Source organism: Podarcis erhardii (genome assembly GCF_964252035.2).
Source record: "Podarcis erhardii genome assembly, chromosome: 3".
NCBI classification, from domain to species: domain Eukaryota; kingdom Metazoa; phylum Chordata; class Lepidosauria; order Squamata; family Lacertidae; genus Podarcis; species Podarcis erhardii.
In genome coordinates this window covers 94,671,419-94,690,716 of record NC_138507.1, presented here as the reverse complement: position 1 = coordinate 94,690,716, position 19,298 = coordinate 94,671,419, and the positions used below count along the sequence as shown (strand labels likewise).

Here is a 19,298-nt window from a genome sequence, read left to right as displayed (position 1 = left end):
GTCTCTGCTAAAAGAAAAGGATAAGATTAATGGGAAAGATCAATACACAAACTATATATTGTATTCTGTAGGATTAGTTGTCGCTATTGAACCATTCCTACCTGACGAAAGCTTCATAGATTGCCTCTTCCAACAGGAGATTGATAATATATATTTGTCCATGTGACAAGGTGCAACATGTTACATTTGGTTGTATGGTAAGCTCAAATGCACAGAATGTGTGTGCGCTAGCCCTGCCAAAGGTGTGAAGGAAGTACCATGCAAATAGTTGATTTGCATAAGCACAGAGCAAATACCATATGGAATGCTGCCATGGGAAGCATTAACAAGTAGCCTCAATAAGTGGACTATGGCATGCAAAGGCAGCATAAGAAAAGACAGACAATTGAATAAGTCTGGCAGGGAGCATGCTTTCTTGTGCAAATAGAGGTTTCTGTGCTGTTTCAAACATTTATTTTAGGTGGTGAATTAGCCAGATATATTTCTGCATTAAACTTTCTATACCACCTTTCCAAAACAATTTTCCCAAGGCAATTCAGAAACTAATTAAAGCAATTAAAAAAATAAAATAAAGAAAAAAACCCTGAGAGGAGCAGTGTGTACATAGAGGCAAAGATGCAACAGAAAGCCTGACAGCCAATAGTTTGGAGCTAAGAAGCAGGATGCTGTAAAGGTTAAGGCAGAGGAAGCAAAAAAACCTAAAAGTCTAGTGAAGTAAAGCTTGGACTTGGTCCAGAAGATCTCAAAGCCCAGGGAGTGTCAAGGGAGCAGGGTCTTCGCAAGCTGGGTATGCTAGGTTCACACCATTTGAAAGATTTAAAGGATGGAACAAGCCTGTTGAATTGAACCTAGAAACAAACTGGCAGCCTAAAGAACATGTAACACTGGCCATACCATTTTGCGCAGCTGTTGCTTCCAGACAGTCTTGAAGGACAACACCCAGACAAGAAATGACTGTGATTGATCTGCATGCTTTCTAAGGAATTATTAAACATTGCCAAGGTCTTAGATTTCCAGATGCAGCTGGCCTATTAGATGCAGCTGATAAACATTGCTACCTGACCTCATCTGCACTTAAGCTTCCAGGTCAATCATTCAATTATCCTGGGGAGAAAGACAATGAGCCTGAGCTTGTTCCTAATCTCACATTTGGGTTCTACCCTAGGGGCAAAGTAGTGGTTGAGCAGGTCTTCCAGATACCCATCTTAACCAATTTCTTGTTTCTACAGCTTTTTTGGGGGGGTTAACTTATAATGCTCAAAACTATGCAGTACTTGCTAAAAAGGAAATGCTGGAGCATTGTAGTATACCTTTTTAGTTACTGATGTGAGGATAGTAACACATAACCTCAAAAAAATGCTGAAGGAATTGGTGGTTCTTCTGTAATGGGCAATTTATGCTCTCATAATCCATGTAATGGCAGGTCCTCTGTTTCAATATCCACACAGGAATGATGTGAGCTAGAATTCCACAGGAGGGGCAGACTTTGGTCTTTCAAATTTCAGTGGTGCCCTGTGCAAGGCCAAAATTCTGCACCTTGCATTACCCTAAATCCACCTCTGGCCAGAGTACAAGCTTTTAAACGTGAAATATGTTTTGTAAAATATACGTGTCCTCATAGTATTCCATTTGGAAAACCTGAATTATTGGACTGGGTTGGTAAGTACAGTTTTCTTTCTCAGATTTTGATTGTGAAGGATAAATGTGGAATTTACATCCCTGGGTAGGAGAGACAACCAACAGAAGTCCAACAAAATAAGTGGCTGTTAGTTACTGGTACAAAGTAATGGATTTGATACCCTATAATGTTTCAAGCTCTTGCTGTCCTTCAGGATGAACCTCAAGGTGAATCAGTCCATTAAGCCCAGAGATGTAAGTGCTTGCAAAGATTAGGTTTCCCATCCTCAAACATTACCAGTCATAATTCTTTTTACTGGTACATTATAAAACTTATTTGAGTATCTTTCTCAATACATAACAGTAAATTACTAATTTTAAAACAACTTCTCCATAGGGCTACAATTGGAGATTGTAATCTGATCCCCTTTGACTTTTCTTTATCTAACATTTCTTGCTCAAATGCAAGCTTGGATAATTATTGTGTGCCTATCACAGTCCAAGAATTAAAACACACACACACGAACACAAAACTGATGAATGAATTACAACATCAGCAACACCTCTTCTGTAGGCTAAAGCAAATGAAATCTTATCTAGAGTTAACACAATACTTGAATGCCTCCAAAAGATTAAGTATAACATAAAATGACCAAGAGCTCAGGGCAACCCCTTAATCTTTTTATGCTGGACTTAAATTTTCGTTGCTGTCAAAGCCAAGCTCAGTATAAACTGTTTCCTGAAAGAACAGTCACACAGCACTAAAGGGGTTGTAAGATATTCGGGGGGGGGGGGATATGCTTCATACATTTATCTAGTTGGTAATGTAACAGGTATGGATAACATCCTCTATTTACCTTTGCCCATAAATACAAAATATTTGAACCCCCATTTCATATGGCCAATGGCATTGCAGATAAAAGCTGTAAAATATTTCATGAAGGCATGGCAGTGAGAGCTAGAGCTATAATGACAAATAAGCCACATTTGTGAAATTTGTATCCCATCGCTTGAAACAAAGCTTGTCTCTCCCTTTCTTTTGAGCAGCTTGTCTCTCTTCCCCATCCCCTTCTTTTGAGCAGCTGTTTTCCTCTACTAGGGTGAAGTAGAGGATATGGCATTCCAGTATGGTTTAGGCAATGATGCATGTATTTTGGGAGGTGGGAGGGAAATCAAATGGGGGCGGCGATGGGTGGGAGGGAAATCAACCCAGAAAGTTATGTTAAGTGAGCCGGACTTCAGAAAGCCATAATATGCAAAAGAGGTCTGTTTAGCTACTTCAGTTCTTCTGCTTTCCTGCTTCTATCTCTGTGGACAAGCACTTCAGATGCTGAGTGCACATTTCTGCAGCTCAGAATATAAGAAAGCCTTATGAGAGAGAACTGGCTACCCTCAAGTTCTTATATTTATTTTATTTATTTATAAAAATATTTATATACCGCTGTATCAAAAAATTATTTCACAATGGTTCACAACAGCATCCTGTACTGTAGGCCTGGGCAATGTGTCGCTGCATCACCGAGGACCAAAGCGCGATGGCAGCTTCACCCGACGGTCTATCGCAAGTAAAACCACCACCGCTCCTGAGTTGCTCTGCCACCAGAGCCCAGCGCGCTGAAGGAGAAACAAGCTGCAGCTGGGCGCTGGTGACAGAGGGACTCGGGAGGTGTGGCGATTTCACTCACAGTGTGAGAGCCAGCGTGGTGTAGTGGTTAAGAGCAGTGGACTTGTAATCTGGTGAACCATCTCCACTTCTCCACATGCAGCTGCTGAGTGACCTTGGGCCAGTCACACTTCTCTGAAGTCTCTCAGCCCCACTCACCTCACAGAGTGTTTGTTGTGGGGGAGGAAGGGAAAAGGAGATTGTTAGCCGCTTTGAGACTCCTTAGGGTAGTGATAAAGCGGGATATCAAATCCAAACTCCTCCTCCTCCTCCTCTTCTTCTTCTTCTTCTTCTTCTTCTTCTTCTTCTTCTTCTTCACAATATACCCCCAGGTGAAACCGCCACCATGCTCTGGCCATCATATAACTGAGGGAGGAACATTGGCCATGCCAAGGCGGTGGTGGATAATAATGCACCGTGTATAATTGTACAGAATTCTGTCACTTGTTTATTCATTTATTTAACAAATTTGCATGCTATCCTTCATTATAAACATTTTCAGGGTAGTTTGTGTCAGTAAAACAGAACAAATAAAACCTACAAGAACATTGCAGAATGAAAAAGCTGATTAGACTACCACCGTTGTTAAGTCTGTGAGGACTAAAAGGTCTTTGTCTACCACCAAAACGATACCAAAGTGGATACTAGGCAACTCTCCCTGGAGGGGAGAGAGTTGCCTAAATGGGAAATGAGAACAATTTCCCTCCCATCCTTTAGGAAATCTTCCTAGTCTGTGATTCTCATGAAAGCTGATGCACACATTCACAAAAGATCCTGTCCTGGTATCACTAGTTCCAAATTACTTAAAAGACCACCTATCTTCTTAAGTTGGTGGCATTTTTATTTTTATTTTTTTGTATTTACATTATTTCTTGTAAATCACTCTGGATATGATTAGTGATATAAAATTCCTATACTAAAAAAAAGTTGCATTACTTTTTTTTCTTAAGCGATGAAGCTTTAGGAAAACCAAATCTATTTTTACTCACTTGGGGCTGTAGGCAGGCTGTTGTTAACCACAGCATGGCCTTGGAAAATAGGTTGTAACTGATGTGGCTCCTGCATGTACTTTGCAATTACTTTAAGGTTACCAGATTTTTTTTCAATGAATCCAGGGACACTTTTCAACTTCAGTAGGAATGATAGGATTTTGTATGGGGACTGATTTGTAAATCCTGGGACTGTCCCCGGGAAACGGGGACATCTGGTAACCTTAAATTACTTGTCCTTTTCCAGTGCATTTGTTATACTGTATGGTTACCACTGATAGTTGTATTTACCGTATTTTTTGCCCTATAGGACGCACCGTCCCATAAGGCGCACCTAGTTTTTTGGGCGGGAAATAAAGGGGGGGAAATTATCCCCCCCCCCCAGCGCGGGGCTGGGGTGGGGGAAGCCCGAGCTTCCCCCGACCCCAGCCCCCAGAACAGGCAACTCTCCGCAAGCCGCAGGAGCCCAGCGCCGGGCTCCCGCGCCTTGCGGAGAGCTGCGCAAAGTCTGGGCAATTCTCCGTAAGCTGGTGCGCACCGACCCCTTTCGCTCTCCAGGCTTCAGCGAAAGCCTGCACTCGCCCCATAGGATGCACACACATTTCCCCTTCATTTTTGGAGGGGAAAAAGTGCGTCCCATAGGGTGAAAAATACGGTATGTCTCTTTAGTTGGAAAAAAGATCAGGGGAAAATACAACCAATTTTATAACTTTTAAGGATTGCTAAAATATTTAAAAGCCCTAATATATTTATAGTTAGGGGCTTGTGAAAAATGCTTGCTAATGTTCAGCTGTTTTGCTGTTTGTTTGTTTGTTTGCTTGCTTGTTTTCTCCCTCATTGGGCCAGTCTGTAACTTCCTGAGTTTGCAAAAAGGGTTCAAGGAGTATTACATTGAAATTAAGAAAGTTCCTCGCTTCCCAGCTGCAATTGAAAGAACAAAGGTCAAATTTTAAATAAAGCAAAAGTTAATGAGTAAAATTATTTACTTGAATTTACTTGAATTAGCAATGGATATGCAGTACATTGATACATAATTGAACCAAGGAAGGGACTAGAGGGAAGTCAATTTGTTTTGTTTTGTTTTTGTATTGTTGTTATTTTTTGTTATCTTTGGGAAATTAATAAATTGTTATTTAAAAAGAAATAATTTACTTGAATTGATCGCACTGTTCAGTTTTGTACATTTCAAATGTAGGCCAAATATGAAAGCAGACAGAAAACTTAGGGTTGTAGTCAACTAAGAACTACTTAGAACAGAACCATTGAACTTAATTAACCTATGTTAGTCATTTCCACTTACTTCAGTGAGTCTAGTCAGGGTAGAATTAGCATTGCATACCACTCGCTTAAGATTGAAATTTTTGTGGTTGAAATCATCTATAGAGCATTTTTGATTGTTTGTGAGGTGGGTCTTCCTATTCCCATTTAACATTTGTTTTATAATTCATTAATCCTAAATAGATTAACATTGCTCTGTTGTTTACTCTTATAGCACACATCTGTTGACGGATATACTGAGCCCCATGTCCAGCCCACAAAATCAAGTAGCAGACAAAACATACCCCGTTGCAGAAACTCAATCACGTCTACAAATGAAGACCATCCTCACATTGGGAATTACCGCTTACTAAAAACAATAGGAAAAGGAAATTTTGCTAAAGTGAAGCTGGCTAGACATGTTCTTACTGGTAGAGAGGTAAGCTGTTTGTCTTTTTTTGCTTGGTAACAGTAGCCTGTGTTGCCTTATTCACACTTGTCTGTCTGCAATGAATATGCTTATTCTCTAGTTCTGTGATTGAATATGTAACAGGCTTTTCTTAGAGCCAAATGAGACATCAGGGCAGCAGACAAGTGGGCAGAATTACGTGTACTACTAAATCTCTTTGAAGAGGTAGGCTTGGAATTGAGATATTTTAAGATACAACAAGACCATTTGAAGAGTAGGATTCCCCCGAAACAGCTGTATTTCTTGTGGTGGGATGGTAAGATCGGAGGTAAACCCCACAAAAAGGAAAAAGTTTTATAAAAAACTTTTTAAAAGCTTTTAAAAAAAACTTCTCTTTCCCATCCATGCTGCCTTGAACCCCCCTATTTTATAGGAGATCAGAAGGTCATAGGGTTGGATACTGTTCCTATCCCATCTAGTTGTGCCCTGATCAAAAGATAAACCATATTTGTGTGGAGACAAGAGTGGACAAGGGTTTGGAGTGGAGATCTTCTCTGAAAGCTCTAACTTTACTTATAGAAATGAACATGTTTAGTTGAAATTCAAAATATTCTGAAATCTCTTAGTTTCCCTGCTTCCAAATGCTAATAATAGAAAAGGGAAATCACCACCTGTGGCCATGGGAAGTGATGCTTCCCTGCCCCACTCTTCTGCTGCTGCCTGGAATACAACACTGATTGCAGATTAGTGACATTGCCAGCACAAGAAACCTCTGTAAATAGATTGTATTAGACAGAGTGGATAGAACAAATTGCTCTGAGAACATTTAATGTGGATGGGCCTGTGTATGCAGTATAATCAGGCTGACTTCTTCCAAATACTGTATTTTTCGCTCCATAAGAAGAAGAAGAAAAAAAAGACAGAGCGTGCGAGGGAGAAAGATCCGCCTCCCTCCGTGCTGGCTCCTGGCTGCTCTCATTCAAGTCACAGAGCCCCTTGGATGAGTGTTCTAAAGCTCTCTCCCCCCACCTTGCCTCTCCCCACCCCTTCGTGTGGGCACCGCCATTAGGATGCATGCACGGGCAACGTGCCACGCCCCTGCCGCTCTGGGAACCAAAGTCCCCAGCTCTGCCACTGCCAGGGACCACATATTCGCTCCATAAGATGCACAGACACTTCCCCTTACTTTTTAGGAAGAAAAAAGTGTGTCTTATGGAGCGAAAAATACAGTAATACCAAACATCGCCTGACACCGTGAAGCCCCCTAAACATGTTCATAGGCCCACTATTTTCTTGGAATTGGCAGTGTTTCAAGGAGCTTAATTTCATTGTTTTTGTCTATTTGCTAGTGTTGTTTGTAAAATACTGCTTATATTTTAAACTTTTAAAACTGTAAACCTCTACATTGACTTAATTTGTTTGTAATGCTAAGCTGTGATTTAGAGTTATGTGAACAAGATTCAAGCTTACGCTCACCCCTCCTCTGTTTCAATTGCTTTTGCTTTCATTTGCAGTTATCCACAGTTGCATATGATCAGTTAACCACAGTTTAGAGCAGCATCTGAACCCTAACTATAACTTAGTGAAAACAGCTGAACTCTCAGAGAAGAGGTTGCAGCCACTCTTATCCTTCTTGGTCCTTTTAGAATTTAGTGTGTTCCTTGAACGCAGAACTTGTGGGTTAAGTTCCCACCTGCTTAAGGACCAGGCAGGATCAAAGTGGATGCAGACTCCTCTCTAGTAGCCAATGCATTCATGCAGTGACAGTAGTTTGCCTACTTATGACCTGCAAGCCAGGCCATTGGCTTATTTCAGTAAACCATAGTTAAGATTAATCACAGTTTATCTTGGTTCAGAAGTAACACTAAGCTGCAGTTAGCTAAAAACAGAAGCTAAAATTTCACATCTCCTTGAAACAGCACAAGAGCGGAACAGAAAGTAAATGTGTATTGCTGTGTCCAAATAAAGTCAATGTCTGCCTAAAAACACTCACCTGTTGGTACCTTCAAAAGAGTGGTTTCTTTATATCCCTAGGTTGCTGTGAAAATAATAGACAAAACCCAACTAAATCCTACCAGCCTACAAAAGGTAAGATGTTTCTTTGAAAAGGTTAAATATGTTGTCACTTCAATAATTTTGGCCCATGTGATTTAAAAATAAAAATATTTTTATTCTTCCATGTTTATAATGTTTTTGCCTTTACAGGGCAATTGAATTGCTCTGAAGTTTTTATGCCCTGAATCCTTGGTCAGTTACATTGAGATAGAGAGATGCCTTCCGTTCCAGATGTGAGGAGGGGGCCATACTAACATGACCTTCCTTCTGAAATATTTGAAGCATGTCCTGTGCAGTGGAGCTGATCCATATGTTCAGTTGGTGCACCCAAAAGCTTTCTGTGTGGAGCAGCCATAAAACACATACAATTTTAAGTAGCCTCCAAAGTAGCTCCCATATTAGTCCAGGTTCAGCTTTAATCAAGTCACTCACCTCTAGTCCCATGTAGGAACTGCCTGAGGTGATGCTGGTGCATAAGCGAACTGAAATTCCTGAAATAAATAAGTTACATTTCTTACTTCTTTAGCCAACCAAGATCTCATAATGGATTTGGGCAGTATTGTATGTTGAAAAGGAGAATTAAGTCCCACTGAGAACTAGAGCTCTAAAATATTGGTAGTTATACTTGTGTAGATTTGGAGTGATGTCACTTTCTTGAAGAAAAGTGTCCTGTAGGTTGAAGAAAGTATGTTATATGTTTAAGCATTTTGTGAAGTATATTCATTTTAACCTTTCCTGAGAAATAAAGCAGTTCTTCAGATCTCTTTCTCTGGATCTCCTTGCTGCAATTTTGAACATTCAGTCACTGGTTTGAGAAACTGGTTAAGAACAATTCCCTGTCAGACTTCAAATAGTGGTAGAATTTGCAGTAAGGTTTTGGGTGTAGTTTTTTTTTGTTTTTTTTTAAGTTTGGGCAGGTTCAAATTAGTTAAAGCCAAGAGAGTCTAAAGATTACATACAGTGGGCTAGATCCTGACTAAATTAGTTGAACTTAGTTTTCAGTGAAACGTTAGTCATCACCCGAAGCAGACCCCCTTTATTTCAATGGGAACTTAGTGCAATTAACCTAGTCCGGTTCTAATCCAGTATCTCTATGCAAGCAACTTACCACTGGTATTTCATAGACACTTATCTAAGTGTGAAACTACATCTTAAAACATTTTTGAATTTTGCATTCTGCAGTTATCCTTAGAATGTGTAAAAACACCTTAAGTAAAATAGTTCTCTATTTTTTACAGTTGTTCCGAGAAGTACGAATAATGAAGATTTTGAACCATCCTAATATTGGTAGGGATTTGACATTTGTTTTGCTGAATCATATTATTTTTTTCCTGTGTTTGCCTTTTCTTCTAACTTTGAAGACTCTCACTAGGTGACTTTTAGATTTGTGATCAAAGCCCTAATGCATATTAAAAAGACATCCACATCCACATTAGAGGAAGCCTAAATACCAAGCAGGTATTGGGATCACTTGCTTTCAGGACCCTATGAGCCCCCACTTCAATACACATCAATACTGAAATGAAGTGGGCTGCTTCAGAGGTATTTAGACATTCTCCAAAACAAAGCAAATTGTCTGTATTCTAGTGGACTTGTCCCAAAACTGCATAGAATTTTCCAGCCTCTGCTTAAAAAAACCTCATCCTATCTCCTCTCAGTCTCCTCTTTTCCAGGCTAAACATATCCAACTCCCTCAAGTGTTTCTCATAAGGCTTGGTTTCCAGACCCTTGATTATCTTGGTCACCCTCCTCTGCACCCATTCCAGCTTATCAGTATCCTCCTTAAATTGTGGTGCCCAGAACTGGACACGGTCTCCCAGTGTGGTCTGCTCAAGGCAGAATCAAGTAATAATAATAATAATAATAATAATTTATTATTTATACCCCGCCCATCCGGCTGAGTTTCCCCAGCCACCCTGGGCGGCTCCCAATCAGTATTAAAAACAATACAGCATTACATATTAAAAACATCCCTGAACAGGGCTGCCTTAAGATGTCTTCTGAACGTCAGGTAATTCTTTATCTCTTTGACATCTGATGGGAGGGCGTTCCACAGGGCGGGCGCCACTACCGAGAAGGCCCTCTGTCTGGTTCCCTGTAGCCTCACTTCTCGCAATGAGGGAACCGCCAGAAGGCCCTCGGCGCTGGATCTCAGTGTCCGGGCTGAACGATGGGGGTGGAGACGCTCCTTCAGGTATACAGGACCGAGGCCGTTTAGGGCTTTAAAGGTCAGCACCAACACTTTGAATCGTGCTCGGAAACGTACTGGGAGCCAATGCAGATCTCTCAGAACCGGTGTTATGTGGTCCCGGCGGCCACTCCCAGTCACCAGTCTAGCTGCCGCATTCTGGATTAATTGCAGTTTCTGGGTCACCTTCAAAGGTAGCCCCACGTAGAGCGCATTGCAGTAGTCCAAGCGTGAGATAACTAGAGCATGCACCACTCTGGCGAGACAGTCCGCGGGGAGGTAGGGTCTTAGCCTGCGTACCAGGTGGAGCTGGTAGACAGCTGCCCTGGACACAGAATTAATCTGCGCCTCCATGGACAGCTGTGAGTCCAAAATGACTCCCAGGCTGCGCACCTGGTCCTTCAGGGGCACAGTTACCCCATTCAGGACCAGGGAATCCTCCACACCTGCCCGCCTCCTGTCCCCCAAAAACAGTACTTCTGTCTTGTCAGGATTCAACCTCAATCTGTTAGCCGCCATCCAACCTCCAACCGCCTCCAGGCACTCACACAGGACCTTCACCGCCTTCACTGGTTCTGATTTAAAGGAGAGGTAGAGCTGGGTGTCATCTGCATACTGATGAACACCCAGTCCAAACCCCCTGATGATCTCTCCCAGCGGCAGTGGGACTATTGCTTCCCTTAACTGGGACAATATGCTTCTGTTGATGCAGCCTAGAATAGCATTACCTTTTTTTTGCTGCTGCATCACACTGTTGACTCACAATGTTTTACTTCTAGGAGATAAGCTAGTTTATTGGAACTATGTAAATTCTCACCAAGTAGGGCCTGTGGCTTGCATCATTCTCTGATAACTTTCTGCAGGGCCAGTGACTCATCAGATTAGTTCTTTAGCCTTTCATGAAGTCCTGTTAACACACTCTTAGGGATGCCCTTAAGTGATTGTTTATCCTGTGTTTTCAAGCTATGGTCTGACTTAATTTGGTTGTAGTGTTTTGTGAAAATGGGGCACTGATTTTTATCAACATGGATTTTTAACATTGCTCTTTGTTAAATCGATACCACTTTGATAAGAAAAATTGAGGCCTGTGAATAAGAGCGGGTTTGCAAAGTGTGTAACTTTCCCTTTCTGCTTTAGTTTTCCCCACCTTTAGAGCCCCACTTTGTGATGACAATTCTTCTGGCTGAGGAAGGCAGAACAGTTTTGTTCCAGAGACAGTTATTGTTGCTGAATCGGCCAGAGGGCTTGTTGCATACAAGGTATACACATTGCTGCATACAGGGTATGCCCTTTTTTACTCCTTCCAGCTGAGTGTGCTGCCTTTCCAACATGCTTAGCTTTCGTTCACTTATTCTTAAACTATTGAACAACAATAATTTTGTTAATATATTTGATAGGCAGTGTCCTGGTTCTTAGTTGTTCTACTTTCGCATCTAGCATTTAAACTCTTTATCTTCAGGGAAAACAAAATATGGCCAATTTCTAACTGGTTCTAGAGAAGTGGGTGGTTTTACTTCTACAAAGTTCATCTGTAGAGCCAAACTTTGACTCGGATTTCCATTAAATTGTGACATAGATAAGAAATAACATTTACCTGTTTTTAAATGTTCTTTACTGTTTGTGCTAAGGCAATTTGTTATCAACTTTTTATCTTGCAGTTAAATTATTTGAAGTTATTGAAACAGAGAAAACATTATACTTAGTTATGGAATATGCCAGTGGAGGTAAGCAAACATTCCATTCTACTTTTATGGGCCGATTTGAAATGTAGGAATTTGAAGGTGGAAGTGGGGCTGGCATAACACCTCAGAGCTGTGATATACTTTTGGTATCTATTGCATGACACTCCGCTGCATAAGAGCCATAGTTTCCATAGGACATAGTTATCTCTTTTGTTGATGTAGGCTGCTTTATAGTCTGTGTCCTTGAAAAGGACAGCCTAGTTCTCACCTACAGCAGATGAGTTGGTAGGTCTTTGACTGGACTAAAATACTTCAGAGTGCATCTGGCGACTTACACGACCCCTCCCCCCCAAAAAAAAACCAACAACCAGAAAGTATTCCTAGCATATAATGCAGAAGAGTTCTAGCCTAACCTGCTCCCTGACATGTTGGATTTCTATGTATAGGAAAGTTTTTCACTGAGGAATATTTCAACATGTGACTTATTTTCTGCAGTGTGAAGTAGTATAGGCCACACAGGTTTACTGCCTAATTTTCTGTTGTGTGAGAGGTTAGCATGCATAAGCAGCACATCAGCTCAGTTTGATAATAATAATAATAATAATAATAATAATAAATAATTATTTTTATTTATAAATAAAATAAAGTTTAAATAAAGCAGTTAAGCTTAATAGGTTTGGTGTCGAAGTTTGGTGCTGATAGAAAAGAAACTCTTCCAAGGAGCCCATATTCTGAAGTTCGAGTGGTAGAAGTTCTGCTAAGAATGAATTCTTCATGCTCAGGAAAGATGAGGCTAATATCCTACACTGGATGAGAAACTGAGTTATTAATCTGCACACAGTTTGGATTGTGTTTCTCCAATAATCAGAGTTTTGGATGAGGAGCACCTAGTTTATTTATTTGTGGGTGGTCAGTCTAGTTAAAATTGTTCCCGTTCATCTTTAAAGTCACAGTTATCCCTGTCCCATAGCTTATATGTCAGTTTTGCCAGTTCTGCATAGTCCATCCATTTTTTTTGCCATGATTCTCTAGTTGGGGTTTCTTCAGTCTTCCATCCTTGTGCTATTAGAACTCTCACGGCTGTTGTCGCATACATGAAGATGTTTTTCAGCTTTTTTGGCAGATCTTTCCCTACAATCCCTAACAAAAATGCTTCAGGCTTTTTAGCAAATGTTAAATGGAACATTTTCTTCAATTCGTTGTATATCATTTCCCAATTTTTTTTAATTACATTACAATCCCACCACATATGATAAAATGTCCCCTCCTTTTCCTTACACTTCCAATATATATTTGAACTAGTTTTGTACATTTTCCCTAACTGCACTGATGTCGTGTACCATCTGTACATCATCTTCATGTAATTCTCCTTCAATAGGGAACAATCTGTAAATTTTAAATCAGTTTTCCATAATTTTTCCCAATCTTCCACCATAATGTTGTGACCTACATCTTGTGCCCATTTAATCATAACTGATTTTACCTCTTCATCTTTTGTCTCCCATTCTAATAGTATGCTGTATGCGGCCTTCAGTAATTTCACTTTCCCTTCGATCACTTCCGTTTGAAACCTAGATCTTGTATAACTGAATCCTTTCTTGCTGTCTTCTTTATGTGTTTCATATAGTTGTCGATAATGCAACCAACTCTGAAAGTGGTCTTTGATCTCATCGTAATCTCTTAATTTCCATTTTCCATCATGGTCCTTTAATAAATCAACATATGTGAGCCATTTTCCTTTCTTTCCAAGTGGTTTGAGCAATAATGCTTCATGTGGTGAAAGCCACCACGGGGTCTTTTGTTCCAATAAGTCTTTGTATCTCTCCTATACTCTCATTAGTGATTTCCTGATTATATGGTTGTAAAAACTTCTATTAGTTCCCATATCTTTTTAACCGGTTCCATAGAGCTGTAAGTTACATTAAGCAATATAGAGTACAATTTAGAAACTAATCCTTTTTCTCCTCTATCCATTGTGCTTAATAAATTTTCAAATTGTGTTAAAGTTTCAGAGCTTGTGTTTTTACATGTTCTTTTATAATAAAACTATGAATTTGATTAAAATAAATCCAGTTTGTGTTAAGATTTGACCAGTTTAATTTTCTTTGGTTATTGTACTGCTTATCGATAAGACCTATGTGCCTGGCCTTTCCTTCCAACAAGGAATAATCTAAATACTATTTTTATGAGTTGCTTAAGATAATTCTTGAACACATCTCAGGAAACAGATCCATGTCCATAAATTTGGTGTTGTTGAGAAGCCTAACGCTTCACTTATAGGTTCAGTGGTAGTATAAGTCAGAAAGCAGCTTGGGAGGGTGCGGGGAAGCCGAAGGGGGAAAGCCGTCTTGCATTAGTCAGAGTCCTTGTGCTGGCTTTTGCTAAAGGAACGAGTTAGTTGACTGACAAGCACTTTGATTTGTCACCAGGGAAACCTGTGCAATATAATTCTGTTCCATTCTGCTTTAGGAGAAGTGTTTGACTACTTGGTGGCACATGGAAGAATGAAAGAGAAAGAGGCACGTGCAAAATTTAGACAGGTAAGAAAAAAGGTCTTATAAAGTGAACCTGAAGTGCTGGCTTCAATAAAAGATACGTTTTAGTGTTGTGAACTAAGCGCAGGAAATGTAGATCCCGTTCACACTAGGTATTAAGTGTGAAATGGCTGACTTGGTTCGCTCATATTTTTACTAGGCATAATCTCTTATTATCCAGCAGTGGCCCTCTAATATTTCCCCTGTGCTTCTTTCATCTATTTGGGGACATCAAAAAAATCATTTTAATTTTTTTTACAAAGGAACAGAACAGGAACACAGTGCCTACAGATGTAGATCTCTTTAGTACAGCTCTTTTATCTTTTTGCAGATGCCTGCTCTTTGACATGTACAGGGATGCTGCAGTCCTGCATCAACCCTCCCGACTTCTGTACTTTTCTGTGGAATTTTGCTTAGGGAACTTACAGCCATAAATGATTTGGGTCTCCTCTCCCCATAATTCTTCTTTACCAAATCTTCAAAAACATTAAGTCATAAAAAAGAGCTTGATGGTAGGAAGGCTAGGACAAGTTGAAATTGCTTTAAGGAAGGTTGCAGTCATAGAATTATAGAGTTGGAGACAAATTGAAATTGCAGAGTTTTGAGAAATTAAAAAACAAAGTGCGAGACTGGCTTCATTATTATCATATAATGGAGGCTTATAAATTAATCCGAGACCAGGGAAAAGAGTCGGCGGAAGAAGATTGGAAAAAGTTTAAAGACTATTTGCAGAAATATTGTAAAATCAAGGAATGTTAGAATGATGTTGGATAGAAATTAAGTGGTTTTCAGCTGTAATGCTTAAGAGATATGGAAAATAAGGTTCTGAAATAAGTAAAAGAACTAATGGTGAGGATTTGCTGAACAAACAATCTGAATTGGAATATAAGAAAGGGAGGTATGAGGAGGTCTGGAAAATAAGTTAAAAGAAAATAAGTAAATGGAAACTCTATGTGTTTTTAAATTGTTTTTATTTCTGCATTTTTGTATTTTTGTTTTTTCTCTTTTTGTTTTGTAATGTATTATTTTTGAAAACTTTAATAAATATCTTATAAAAAAAATAGAATTATAGAGTTGGAGTCCAACCCTTTCTAATGCAGTCATCCTGCCCACAGCCATCTCTGGCTACCAACCTTTTGGTTAACAACTAGACCCAATTCCCTCAACCGTTCCTCGTAAGGCTTGTTTTACAGATCCATTATCAACTTGGTCGCCCTCCTCAGCACACAGTTATGTGGGGGTAAGACCCTGAGCAAATATGCAGTAGTCTTGGAGGAGAAGGGAGGCAGACCAAGTCACTCACAACACTGGCCATTAGAGATATAACCAACCATGAGGGACAGAGAAAGTTACAGTATATTGTAAAGGCTATATGGGGATAGGAAGGGGAATGCTACTGAAAATTAGACCGGGTCACTGATGGAGATACTTCTACTAGCACACCACTGATTATCAAGAGCATGGCTAGGCAAACTAAGGCCCAGGGGCCGGATCCGTACCAATCGCCTTCTAAATCTGGCCCACAGACGGTCCGGGAATAAGCGTGTTTTTACATGAGTAGAATGTGTTATTTTATTAAAAATGCATCTCTGGGTTATTTGTGGGGCATAGGAATTCATTCATCCCCCTCCCCCAATAGTCCGGCCCCGCACAAGGTCTGAGGGACAGTGGACCGGCCCCCTGCTGAAAATGTTTGCTAACCCCTGATCAAGAGAGACTGACCAGCACCAAGTCCTCTGCTCTTCCTGGAACAAAGGACAGTTTGAGAGGAGAGAGGAAAAAGACAGCAACAGAAGCAGCACAACTTGCAATGTAGAAAAATGACAAGGAAGGATATTCAGTCACTGGCAGGAAAGAATTGAGCCTCCAAGAAGTAGAACAAGGAAGATCTGTATCTCTGGTGCAGGGTGCGAATGGTGCTGTGGTCTGAACCACTAAGCCTCTTGGGCTTGCCAATCAGAAGGTTGGCAGTTCGAATCCATGCAACGGGGTGAGCTCCTGCTGTGTTGTCACAACTTCCGCCAACCTAGCAGTTTGAAAGCATACCAGTACAAGTAGATAAACAGGTACCGCTGCGGCGGGAAGGTAAATGGCGTTTCCGTGCGCACTGGCATTTGTGCGCCAGTAGTGGTTTAGTCATGTGGACAAACGCCAGGTCCCTCTGCCTGAAGCAAGATGAGTGCTGCACCACATAGTCATCTGGACTTAATTGTCCAGGGGCCCTTTACCTTAACTTTTACCTATCACTGATGCCTTATTCTGCCTTCCTCCACCTGCTTTATTCATTTTAATTATTTTGTGCGGGTGCATACCTAAAAATATGCGGGTGCATTTAAAAATAAAAATTAAATACTTAAATAATTAGTCTCTTCTCTTTTCCCTACCTTCTACAGTTCTCCCTTTGCCATGTGGATGGTTTAAATGGGGAAATAATACTGTTTTATGTGCTGTATGGAACCAATCTTCAAAGTCCACTTTATTGTGCAACAGCGGCACTTCAGCGGTATTAAAGAGCTCTAGTGCGGAAAGGCCCATTGCTTTAGTTCCTAAGTATTTAAAGTATTAGAGCATGCTTTAGGAATATTTTCAGTGGGTTGGATCCAAAGGTCATTCTTTTGACTTTCAGGCAAGTTTGATTGTATTGCAAGTTTTTTTCAGATCTTTGAAAACAAAATGCCTTTTAATGCTTGTGTGTGTGCCATAATTTACTCTTGGGGAACCTGGGCAACTTGTTCAGCACCAAGGAGAGCATTCGCAGTATATTTTGTTAATATCGCTTACAGTAAATAGGAATCTTAAAAATGTGATTAAGTTGGACTTTTTTTGTCGTAAACAAAAGACTCCTTCATTTTGATTGACATATTCACCCCAGCCCACTTGCTTGCAAAATTTAGGGGAGTACTTGCAGAACTGTTCTAGCACAAGGCTGTTGTCCCCCCCCCAAAATTAACTAATAATGGCTTTCAGGGTTTTGACTTTTTGCGTAGTTACCACTGTGTGGAAAGTAAGCTTGTACTCAAGGGCTGACAAAGGAATAATGTTGCATGTATTCTGACCCGATGCCATGTTTCCAATACATTTTCTGGATCTGGTAGGGGCTATTGTGGTGTAGCGATGAAGAGGCTGAACCACTATGAAGCACAGATTTGCTGGCTGGAATCTTTCCTTTGCATATAACTCATTTGGTGGCTTTAGGCAAGCCATTCTTTCTCCATGTCAGTATTCCACTTGCAATAAGGGACAATAGTGTAGCAACCTCGTAAGATTCCTGCAGCGGTTACAAGAAGATAATAGAAGTGTAGGGTTTGATCTGCTTCACTATATAAATGTTAAGCATTCTTCTTGGAGTCGTTCTTAAATGTTCGCTTATTAACCAGATTTCTTATTTCAGATTGTGTCTGCTGTGCAGTACTGTCATCAAAAGTGCATCGTTCATCGTGATCTCAAGGTATGCTCCTTTTCCCATCCTTTAAGAACTCAAACTGCACGGAAGCAGAACAATTTATGTGCTCTTTCTGCCCACTTTGTAAGTTTGTAAAATATATAATAAATTGCTGCTTAGTCTCTCCCCATGTTTGTCAGGCATGTAAGTCATGAGTCCTTTCTTCCCCTGAAGAAAAGTGGGACTCACTGCCCAAATCTTCCTAGTCTCCAGTCCAGGGAAACTTTAATCCCACCCTGTTATGATTCAGTGCAGTCATCATACTGCCTCTTCTCCTGACTGCCTAGGAGATTGGGAATGCTGCCTTGCAGCTTTATGCTGTTCCCTTCTTTTATTCTAAGCCATAACAATTCCTTTAGAGCAGGCCTGGCCAAACTTGGCCCTTCAGCTGTTTTGGGACTACAATTCCCTTCATCCCTGACCACTGGTCCTGTTAGCTAGGGATGATGGGAGTTGTAGTGCCAAAACAGATGGAGGGCCAAGTTTGGCCATGCCTGCTTTAGAATTACCATGCAGTCCTTCCCTCTGGATATAAGTCCCCACCTCCCTTTAAATTTTAGAGCTAATTTTCACTAGTATTACATTTGCACACGTTTTTGCTAACCATGTCAGCAAATCTGATTCTACTCATAATTGTGGATAATGGTTTGCAGCTGTAAAATAGAAGCTCCATTGAGAGCCCTATCTTGATGACCAAGCGTGTGTGCATGTGAAGGCACATCTGTATGTGTTTCTTTGTAAAAAGTTCAGCAATGAAGAATCTTCTGCTTTTTAACTCTCCACAATCTTTATTTCCATTTCAAAAACCACTGTCTTGGCCATTTTCATCTCTCATTGTACCATCATAGAGCAACTGGCTTCTTGGCCCTCTGTTCTGCTATATCTCCCCTTCTTCAGTTTATCCCAGAAAGTCACTGCCAAATTCATTTTTCTCTTCCCTCAAAGTGAACCTTAAGCACAGGCTCTGTGTTGTGCTCAGCGTCTGCTTCAAGCTCTCAGTGCTTTGAAAGCTGCTCATCACTCTGCCTTTGACTATGGGCCCATCTATGTGATCCTTTAGAGATAGAAGTTACTGTGAGTTATCCTGAGCGCAAATGCTTTTAATGATTAAGGAACAGTGAGATTCACTGAAAAAGCGTTAAGTGAGAAAATCTGAATCTAGAGGAGTGCACATTCTTAACACTGAAGAAGCAAACCTTTGGAGCCAACAGCAATCTTAAGGTATAATTGTTAAAGAAGATGGCATTAGACCTGATACATTTTATGGAGTCAACTGGCTAAGGGGCAGGAAAGAGGGAAAGACAAAAGAAAAACCTGGTTCTGTTTCATATAGGAATCACTATATGAGTTTTCATTTGTTTTGCCTGTGTCTTTTTAATTCCTAAACAGTCCAGTCGTTATTTTAATTTCTCTTTTAGATTTTTCCATTTTCCAAAGATCCAGGGCAACATTATCTCTGTAG

At 40.4% G+C, this 19,298-nt stretch overlaps 1 protein-coding gene across 6 annotated transcripts in view; it reads left to right on the top strand.

Annotated features, from left to right (window-relative positions):
* Positions 1–19,298, top strand: part of MARK1 (microtubule affinity regulating kinase 1) — a 72,531-nt gene that overhangs the window by 27,201 nt on the left and 26,032 nt on the right. For 4 of the 6 annotated variants that reach the window (XM_081857792.1, XM_081857790.1, XM_081857794.1 and 1 more), the window contains exons 2-7: positions 5,762–5,965; positions 7,970–8,023; positions 9,229–9,277; positions 11,837–11,902; positions 14,330–14,400; positions 17,786–17,842. In XM_081857792.1, the coding sequence (XP_081713918.1) occupies positions 5,762–5,965; positions 7,970–8,023; positions 9,229–9,277; positions 11,837–11,902; positions 14,330–14,400; positions 17,786–17,842 (501 nt within the window). Of the gene's footprint in view, positions 1–5,761; positions 5,966–7,969; positions 8,024–9,228; positions 9,278–11,315; positions 11,438–11,836; positions 11,904–14,329; positions 14,401–17,785; positions 17,843–19,298 lie in introns of those variants that run through there. The other 2 variants (XR_014155491.1, XM_081857793.1) reach the window with 2 other exon arrangements.